Genomic DNA, 9,059 nt, shown 5'->3' with positions numbered 1-9,059 from the left:
TTCCTTTTTCCTCCCTAAATCAGTTCAGTAATATATAAAGTAAAAAGTAAAATAAACTCAAAAAGCAAAAGACAGTTTCGACGACCCTATAGAGGAAACAAATAGTAAGTCAATTGACTCAGAAACCTCTTTGTGAGGGTTTTGACTGGAATTAGAAAACGAAATTATGAGGAAAAAGGTGTATTTTTTATTTAAATTAAAAAAAAAAGAAGAGATTTTTCTGAGTTCTTTTTTGGAATTTGAAATCACCAAGTTTAATTATTGGATTTATTAATGAGATCTGTTTAGAGAGAGAGAGATATCAATTAAAAGGACCTCTCACATTTATATTGTGCTCTCTCTCTCTCTCTCTCTCTGTCCTGCCTTTATATCGTGAGTAGTAAAAGACATCTATCTCTCTTCTTGCAAGTGGTGGTTTACACTTACAAAACATTTCTCTCATCTCCCTCCTGTCTTTGTCTTTCGTTTTCAATTCTCACCTTTCGATTTTGTTTTTTTTTGCTTTTTGGGTTGTTTCTCTCTTTCTTTACTTCAATTTTGAATCTTTTTTTGGTTTCTTCTTCTCTCAGTGTAGTGTGGTTTCAGTGGAGTGTTGATTTTTTTAATTAACAGCGAATGGGAATGGGAATGCTTGCTTGTGTTTTTAGTTCTTAGCTAGAGAGATAAATCGAATCTGAAGTTTCAGACTTTTGTTGCTGCACTGCTACTACTCTGATCTTTGTGTGAATTTCATGTGTGATTCTTTATGCATTGTTCATCTTCTGTTTCTCTCTAGGGTTTTTGTTTGGTCATGATGATTCTCTGAGATCTTACATTCATGCATTTTCCTCATTTTGTGGGTTGGTTGATTCTCTGATTGAGTCCGTTTTGGCCTTAGAGAAACGCATTTTTTTTTCATGCACAAAGAAATCTGAAGTTAGATCTAAAGATTTTAGTAAGAGACGCTCACTCTCTCCAAGTGTGATTGAGGAGATGGATTTCTTAAAAGTTCGAAAATTTCGAAAGTCTCGGAAGCCAAACCTTGAAAAGGAGAAAGAAGAGAAGATTTTGGCTCAGCAAGAGCAGGCAAGGAGTGAGAACACTGACGCTGCTGGTGTGACAGATTCGGCTAAAGCTGATGAGATCGAAGACGACGACGACGACGATTTCATTACTAATGAGGTTAAGAGAAGGATCAAGGAGTTAAGGAGGAACAGTTTCATGGTGTTGATACCTGAAGAGGAAGAAGAAGAAGAAGAAGAAGAGGAATCGTATCTAGACGATGATGATGTGGGAGGAGACAAGTGTTCAAGTGAGTGGAGAGATGTGGTCGCTGAAGGACTTCAATGGTGGGGAGGTTTTGATGCTGTCTATGATAAGTATTGTGAGCGTATGCTCTTCTTTGATCGTGTTAGCTCTCAGCAGCTCAAGGAAACTGGTATAAGCTTCTTTGCCCTTTGATCTATTTCTACTGACTTTATCAATGGCTTTTTATGTTGCATTCCTGTGAAATCTCTGTGTTAAGCTAAGATTGGACTGATCTCTTAACTCTTGAATCATCTTTGCTCTCCATGGATTTGTTGGTTACTCTTTACTCTCCTTACTCCTCAGGCATTGGAATAGCTCCAAGTCCTTCAACTCCATCGCCAAGATCTGCAACTAAGAAGCTAGCTTCACCTTTTCGATGTCTTTCTCTCAAAAAGTTGGATTTGCCCGAGGAAGATACCGAGTATTTGCAGCAGACAGAGATTGACCCTTACCAAGATCTAGAGACTGCCTATGTTGCTCAACTCTGCCTCACTTGGGAGGCACTTCACTGTCAATATACGCAGCTTAGCCACTTAATCTCATGCCAACCCGAACCCCCGACTTGCTACAACCATACCGCTCAACAGTTTCAGCAATTCCTGGTCTTGTTGCAGAGGTATATAGAGAATGAACCATTTGAACAAGGATCAAGATCTGAGCTTTATGCGCGTGCAAGAAACGCAATGCCTAAGCTCCTTCAAGCTCCTAAGATTCAAGGTGAGACTTCCTCAGCTATTCACATTGCGACTTAAAACCTTATGTGAAGTGGTAACACTTTAAGTTGGTTACCATCTCAGGGTCAGATAAAAAGGAGATGGAGAAAGATACAGGCTTTATGGTCCTTGCTGATGATCTCATCCAAATCATCGAGAGCTCGATCCTTACTTTCAACGTTTTCTTGAAAATGGATAAGAAGAAACCAAATGGTGGTATTCACTTGTTTGGTAACAATATGAATTCGACAACCCCATTACAACTGGTTCAGTCATCCATCGATAAGGTACAGTTTCTCTATACATAAATGTGTATGTGTAAAAGAAAACTATGCAATGCTTCTTTGGTGTCTGATAAGAGAAAAAAAACTTTTGCAGAAGAGGGTGAAAGCGAAGGAGCTTACAAAGAAGACAAAAGGGTTGAAAAAGAAATCATGGCCTCAAACATGGGAAGGTGTTCAGCTCTTGTTTGCAGCCATTGACATCAAACTCGCAACACGAGTATTGAGGATGTCGAAGATCAGTGAAGAACATCTTCTGTGGTGTGAAGAAAAGATGAAGAAGCTCAACTTTTCTGCTGGGAAGCTTCAAAGACACCCATCTCCAATTCTTTTCCCTTGTTGATAATAAATGATGAACACACAATGATTTCAAATTCAACTGTTCCCTTTTTATCCGATCAGTAAGATCCGGTTCAAGGGGTTTTCTCTTTTTTTTTGCAGACAAAAATCAAAGAAAAAATTGTGTGTTAGTTACATTTGCATCATTATATTTGCAAATAAGGGTCCAATCTAAGAAGAACACACTAGCTTTGGTAATAGATTCACTATTTAGGGACCATTTTCATTGTTGTCGTTTGGATTTAGCACATATGAAAGAATCCAATGTTGTCTTGTTGATGGGAAGCTAAATCCATGATGAGAGGATGATGGTGATGGAAAAGTCTTATTATTTCACAAATCACTTTCATTGTTTTTGGACAAAGTCTTTGATGTGTCATTTAAAGGACTTTTTCTCTCTTTCCCACAACACTTCATCATATATATCAAAAAATCCTAATATGTAAATTATGAATAGTGTTTTGGTGTTTAAAACAAACAATTGGATTTTCTAATATACAATCTAACATAATCTTCAAAAAAATTTGTGCAGGTGTGCGTAAGCGCATCCAAAAAGAAGAAGAAACTAAAAACAAAAACAAAAACAAAAACAAAAAAGACCTCAAGTGTAAGTGTGTTTTTTTGGTGGTGGTAGTAAAACAGGCAACAGAGGCAGAGCCACGTGAACGTATCTCTTCCAACTAGAAGTATCAACACGTGGCAAACCTAGTCACCAATTTGGAGCGCAAAACCCAAAAAGACCAAAAAGGGCTTCCTTCACCACCACCGCAGCCAAGTGTATTTTAGTCATTTGCACAGAGACGACGACCTCTTCGTTTGCGAATCCGTCGTAATTTCTGAATATTGTAAATGTTTTGTTTGTCAAATATGCGATATCGTAAAAAATCAAAATTTGGGTATTAAATTAAAGACTAAAACATCCCAATAATTGCCGAGAAAAAGAAAAAAAAAGATAAAACAAAAAGACATTTTAGGATTAGTCTTCTTGACTTGGTGACTCGACGAAGCCCCTTGAGAAGCAAACTTTTCAAAGGGTTTAGTTTTAATCTCTCTATCTCTCTTTTTCTCTGGGTCTCTTCTCTCTTATTTCGAGCTCTTTGAGAAAAAACGGATCCAGAAAAAGCACTTTCATGGAAGCTTGAATATCACCATCAGGTACTTAACTCTTCCTCCTTTCACCTATTCCTCTCTGTATCTACCTTTTTTTTTCTTTCTTCGACAAGTCATGCAAGGAACTAGTTTATGAATATTAAAAAGAAGAAAAAGAGATAAAAGTTAAAGTCTTTTGTTTTAATTTTGATCCTTGATTCTAGCTTCTGGATATGATTTTTTTTGTTTTGTAACGAGGTTGATGAGTGAGTTCAACGGTTTCGTGTGTTTTTTTTTTTATAAAACGATGGAGTCTTTTGATGATCTTGTTGTTGGTTTTACTGATTGAGTGGGTTGACTGATTTTTTTTAGTTCAGGAAATGGGAAAATCTTGTCCGAAATATCGATCGTTGATGTGTAGATTTCATTCATATGTGACTGATTACTTGTTTGGGATGAAATTGTAATTAATGAAATTGGGGACCATGTGTTTAAAGTTCTTAGCTTTTGTTCTCTTTTGGACTATGGTTTTGTTTAATTTACTTTTGAAGTGTTGGCTTACTTCTTTGTTTTATGGTTTCTTTGTGTCAGGTGTTGTGAAACTACCTTGTATGATATATGGTAACTTGATTATATAGAGAAGTATGACGACTCAGAGCGCTATGAGAATGGTTGAGGGTGATCATGTGAAAAATTGGCAGGCTTCTAGGGATAGTGGGATCTTTGGTTCACTTGATATGGCGGTTGAAGATTTAGGATTCCTTATGAAAAGAAATAGGTTGGATAGTGGTGGTGATAATAATACCGGGAAATTCCCTAGTAGGAGCGGAAGTGCGCCGCCTAGCATGGAAGGTTCCTTTGCAGCTCTTAGGCATCTCTTGAAACAACAGGAAGGTAGTAGCTCTGAAGTTTTAAGTAGGGCTATTGAGAATTATGACTCAGAAGAAGAGATACGTAGCGACCCTGCATATGTAGCTTACTATTTGTCCAACATCAACTTGAATCCGAGACTCCCTCCTCCTTTGATCTCACGGGAGAATCAGCACTTGTTGCGTCATTTGGGTGGGGTTGGTGATAATAGTCAGAGTCCAACAACCTCCTGGGATAATATGGGGTTAAGATCCTCCTTGCATTCTTCTAGAACTGCTCTTTCAACCCATAGAGAGGAGCCTGAGGATGAGGCATCATCGGCTGAACAACAAGCTTATGCTTCTCTGGCTGGTCATCGTAAGAGCTTAGCTGATATGATTCAGGTACATGGTTCTTTATTCTATCACTTACTAGTAAAATATTAGCATTTTGATCTTTTCTCTGTGCTTAAGTCCATTTTACATGAAGGAAGATTTCCCACTTACACTTTCTTCTGTGTTCAAGCGGCCTCATTCGGCAGGTAATCGTCCAATTGCACAAGACATCCACGCCATTTCCTCTGATACATCTTCAGAAACCACAAGAAGATTACTGGAGTCTGATATAAGTTCTGTTAATCTGCTGAGGGAGACAGATTCTCTCTCCATGGATGCTATTACTAGTGAAGATCCCTTTTCTGCTGATTTGGGCTCACAGAGTTCTTCTGCTAATGCACAGAAAGAGAGATTAAATGCATCTGTTTTTGGTGCTTCTCCTCCATCCTCCGCTGCTTCTAGAATGATGATGAGGAATCAAGACAATCAACAACCTCAGGGAAGGGGAATGCCTTTGCAATACATACAATCCTCGTACCAGGTTCAACCTAGTTCGCCACAACAAATGACCTATCCAAGGATGGGCGGTACACAGGACATGATGCAGAGCTTACCGAAGATTGCAACTGGCGAGGTACATTCAACTTTCCAATCTCCTCACGCTTTAGCACCGCCTGCTATGTATTCATCTACAGCAGCATATATGACATCTCTGAGCCCATTTTACCATCAAAACTTTCAGTCCTCGGGTATGTACCCCCCGCAATATATTTATAGCGGTTACCCTCCTGGTTCTGGTGTTGTCCCTCAGTATATGAGTGGATACGCATCTCATGAAGCAACAGTTCCTATGCCATATGATATCTCATCGGCTTCTTCGGGATACAACAACGCTCGGCTTCTACCTGGAGTATCATCCACTGGACAAAACGTTCCCTCTCTCGTGGACCCTTATCAATTGCAGTATTTTCAACAGGCTCCAGTGGATGCGTATGCTCCTTCATTTCAGAGCAGCAATGATTCTTTTGGGCAGAAAGACCTACAAGCTGCTGGTTATATGGCAAATCATGAACCTCTCAACAGTCCTTTGAGTCCGAGTTATGGGTTGCAAAGTCCGCGGCATATGGGAAACTATTTTGCAGTGCCGCCTGGTGTAAGAGTCATGCCGCAGTATCCAGGATCACCTCTGGCTAGTCCAGTGATGCCGTCCTCGCCAGTTGGTGGAATGATGAGCCACTTTGGAAGACGAAGTGAAACAAGGTATCATCAACAAGGGCCAAGTAGAAACACTGGGATCTACCCTGGTGGATGGCAAGGGAACAGAGGAGGAGGAGCCAACAGCATCGTTGATGATCACAAAAGACATTCTTTTCTTGATGAACTCAAGTCTCCAAATGCTCGAAAACTCGAGCTATCTGATATTGCAGGGCGTGTTGTTGAATTCAGGCAGTGTTTCTGCTCCGATATCTATCATTTTCTTTAATTATGAATCAGTGTTTTGAAGGCATCAGGATATGTCTTCGTAATCTTATACTATTACTCATTTCTTTACTTCAGCGTCGATCAGCATGGCAGCCGTTTTATTCAACAGAAGCTGGAGCACTGCTCCGATGAGGAAAAGGCATCTGTTTATAGTGAGCTTCTGCCACAAGCTTCAAAATTGATGACTGATGTTTTTGGAAATTATGTTATCCAAAAAGTGAGTAACTTTTTCTTCTTCTTTTTTCCAAGTTGAGAAGATTTTTTTGTCCATAAGTTTGTAGTTAAGTAGTAATTTTTGGGTCAGTTCATAGAACATGGAACTCCAGCACAGAGAGAAGAACTTGTGAAGCAACTTGCTGGTCAGATGGTTTCTCTAAGTTTGCAAATGTATGGATGTCGTGTGATACAAAAGGTAATTTTATTAATATTAGTGTCCTTATATCAATGTCAGTATATTAAAGTAAATGGTAGTAACTTTCTAAGTGCTTCTTTGTGCCTTGTGATATTTATAGGCCCTTGAAGTGATAGATGTTGACCAAAAGACAGAACTAATTCGTGAGCTCGATGGGAATGTGATGAAGTGTGTTAGAGATCAAAACGGTAATCATGTTATCCAAAAGTGTATTGAGAGTATGCCTGCGGGTAGGATTGGATTCGTAATTGCTGCTTTCCGTGGTCAAGTCGCTACTCTTTCTACTCATCCTTATGGATGCCGAGTTATCCAGGTAAATGAAAAAGGGCGAGCCTTGTCTCCTCTTGTGTTTTGAACTTGAAATATTCATATTCTTTTTTTTTTTTTTGTCTGCTTTATTATAGAGAATCTTGGAGCATTGCTCAGATGATCAGGAGACTCATTGTATAATCGATGAAATACTGGAATCTACGTTTGCTCTTGCTCATGATCAGTATGGGAATTATGTCACTCAGGTTTGGTTGGTTAATTTCAGATCCTATGTCTCTCTTGGCATTTTCTTGAATTCGTTTGGTCCTTATCTTGTGCTTTGGCTTATGTTTTTGCTTGTAGCATGTCCTGGAGAGAGGTAAGCCCGATGAAAGGAGACAAATCATTGAGAAGTTGACAGGGAATGTTGTTCAGATGAGTCAGCACAAATACGCATCTAACGTTGTGGAGAAGTGTCTGGAACACGCTGATAGTAACGAGAGAGAGTTACTCATTGAAGAGATAATGGGCAAATCCGAGGAAGACAATCACTTGCTGGTAGGAACACAATCCTAAAGAAAGCTCTCTGAAACCATACATTTAACTTATTTTACACTCTTTTTGTCTTCTGCAGGCGATGATGAAGGATCAGTTTGCAAATTACGTGGTCCAGAAAGTCTTAGAGATCAGTAAAGATCAGCAAAGGGAGATTTTGGTGCAGAGAATGAAAATTCATCTCCAGAGTTTGCGGAAATACACATACGGGAAACACATAGTAGCCCGTTTCGAACAACTGTTTGGTGAAGGTATCTTTCTCTAAAACTAAAACTTGAGCAGTCACTATGGAGTATGTGGTAGAGAGTTCTGAACTTTCTGATATGTTTGTTACAGAGAGTGAAGTCTCAGAAGAAGGAATAGAAGGTTAGACAGGAGATTTTCTTTTGGGTTGCCGATTTGGACAATGTTAAACTTTAGACGGATATGCTTTGTATCTATGAATGAAAGTGTGATGGTATAACAATTATGTATATGATGTGAACATGATTTGTGGTTAAAATTGATTTGCTCTCTTCTTCATTCTTTTCTTTTGACTGAATAGAACACACAGAATTAGCCTCAACAACAACAAAAAGAACTCAGCTTCTTACTTCTCATGGGAGTTAAAACACTCTCAACTGCCAAAAAAACATCTCATGGGGTAAAAGCCAAGTCACCACATTCCCTAAATCATAACTTTGAAATGTGATGAGAGGCTTAGCTTTAAGTAACAATGGTAATTTAAGTTCCAATTTCGTCATTATAGTAGTGGTTTGGTGTTGGCAGCAAGCAAAATGTCTTTCCAGGCTTCATAGAAGACCCAAGTGATGCCCGAAGACGGCATGACTTTCAAACAACTTGCTCCCCATCCTCTGTAGAGTCCCCTCACTCCTTCGTTCTTCACTACTTCTGCAATTGCTGCGACCATGTTCGGTGGGCATTCCCCCTTCAGAGCTCCCACCATCAACCGCTTCCGCGCCACTTCCAACGGGAAGCTTATAGTGCTCGCCGTTAAACCTGACCCCATTAACAACTCGATGAGTCTTACTCATGATTTATGTCAGGAAATACTGTAAAAGGAAGTTTTTTAAAAATTTAGTTACCAGCTAAAGCTCCAAGAAGAAGCATCTCAGGACGGTTCAAAGCCTTTTTGTTCTTGGATTTGCAGTAAGAAGTCTTCATTGTGTCATACATGAAGTAATAACATGTGCTGTATGGAAGCATCCCGACCAGTGTTGGTCCTAAGCCAGCGTAAAATCCACGGATTCCATCGTCTCTAAAGATCCTCGGAATTGCAAGGGTTAAGCTTGGATAAATATCAGGGCTCACAGTCAATCTATCCTGGTAAAGATCAGAGAAAAATCAGTATCATTCGACTGCAACAACAAAGAAAAGGCTTTCAATTCTGAGATATACACCAGAATGTGATTGACTAATAATAATTACCTTGAGGACTTCGAGAGGATGGCAAACAAGTGTACTGGCA

General features: G+C 39.3%; 3 protein-coding genes across 5 annotated transcripts in view; 2 read left to right on the top strand and 1 right to left on the bottom strand.

Moving 5' to 3' along the window:
• Positions 277–2,820, top strand: LOC104765903. Its single transcript, XM_010489694.2, has 4 exons — positions 277–1,417; positions 1,591–2,004; positions 2,085–2,287; positions 2,379–2,820. The coding sequence occupies exons 1-4, from the start codon at positions 973–975 to the stop codon at positions 2,622–2,624; spliced, it is 1,308 nt and encodes a 435-aa protein (XP_010487996.1). The 5' UTR covers positions 277–972; the 3' UTR covers positions 2,625–2,820.
• Positions 3,591–8,108, top strand: LOC104765901 (pumilio homolog 5). Of its 2 annotated transcripts, XM_010489693.2 has the most exons (11): positions 3,591–3,775; positions 4,301–4,962; positions 5,084–5,527; positions 5,636–6,339; positions 6,451–6,592; positions 6,680–6,787; positions 6,888–7,100; positions 7,192–7,302; positions 7,400–7,594; positions 7,671–7,842; positions 7,928–8,108. In XM_010489693.2, exons 2-11 carry the CDS (start codon positions 4,354–4,356, stop codon positions 7,960–7,962), a joined length of 2,733 nt encoding a protein of 910 aa, XP_010487995.1. In that variant the 5' UTR covers positions 3,591–3,775; positions 4,301–4,353; the 3' UTR covers positions 7,963–8,108. The 2 variants fall into 2 exon arrangements, with proteins under 2 accessions (XP_010487995.1, XP_010487994.1); XM_010489692.2 differs by having other exon boundaries at positions 5,084–6,339.
• LOC104765900 (probable mitochondrial adenine nucleotide transporter BTL1) overlaps positions 8,161–9,059 on the bottom strand; it is a gene marked incomplete in the record, with an annotated part of 3,378 nt that continues 2,479 nt past the window's right edge. Inside the window, 3 exon segments of one of the 2 annotated variants that reach the window (XM_019241352.1) lie at positions 8,161–8,590; positions 8,677–8,914; positions 9,020–9,059. In XM_019241352.1, coding sequence (XP_019096897.1) covers positions 8,334–8,590; positions 8,677–8,914; positions 9,020–9,059 — 535 coding nt within the window. 2 annotated transcript variants of the gene reach the window in all.

Source organism: Camelina sativa, chromosome 19 (genome assembly GCF_000633955.1).
Source record: "Camelina sativa cultivar DH55 chromosome 19, Cs, whole genome shotgun sequence".
NCBI classification, from domain to species: Eukaryota; Viridiplantae; Streptophyta; class Magnoliopsida; order Brassicales; family Brassicaceae; genus Camelina; species Camelina sativa.
The sequence above is the reverse complement of the archived record's forward strand: the minus strand, read 5'-3'. Positions and strand labels throughout refer to the sequence as shown.

Coding starts and splice junctions, on each gene's coding strand:
- LOC104765903 (XM_010489694.2), top strand. CDS start 973: ATGGATTTCTTAAAAGTTCGAAAATTTCGAAAGTCTCGGAAGCCAAAC. Junction 2,005..2,084: donor TCAAGCTCCTAAGATTCAAG/GTGAGACTTCCT, acceptor TTACCATCTCAG/GGTCAGATAAAAAGGAGATG. Junction 2,288..2,378: donor TTCAGTCATCCATCGATAAG/GTACAGTTTCTC, acceptor AAACTTTTGCAG/AAGAGGGTGAAAGCGAAGGA.
- LOC104765901 (XM_010489692.2), top strand. CDS start 4,354: ATGACGACTCAGAGCGCTATGAGAATGGTTGAGGGTGATCATGTGAAA. Junction 7,303..7,399: donor ATGGGAATTATGTCACTCAG/GTTTGGTTGGTT, acceptor TTTTGCTTGTAG/CATGTCCTGGAGAGAGGTAA. Junction 7,595..7,670: donor AGGAAGACAATCACTTGCTG/GTAGGAACACAA, acceptor TGTCTTCTGCAG/GCGATGATGAAGGATCAGTT.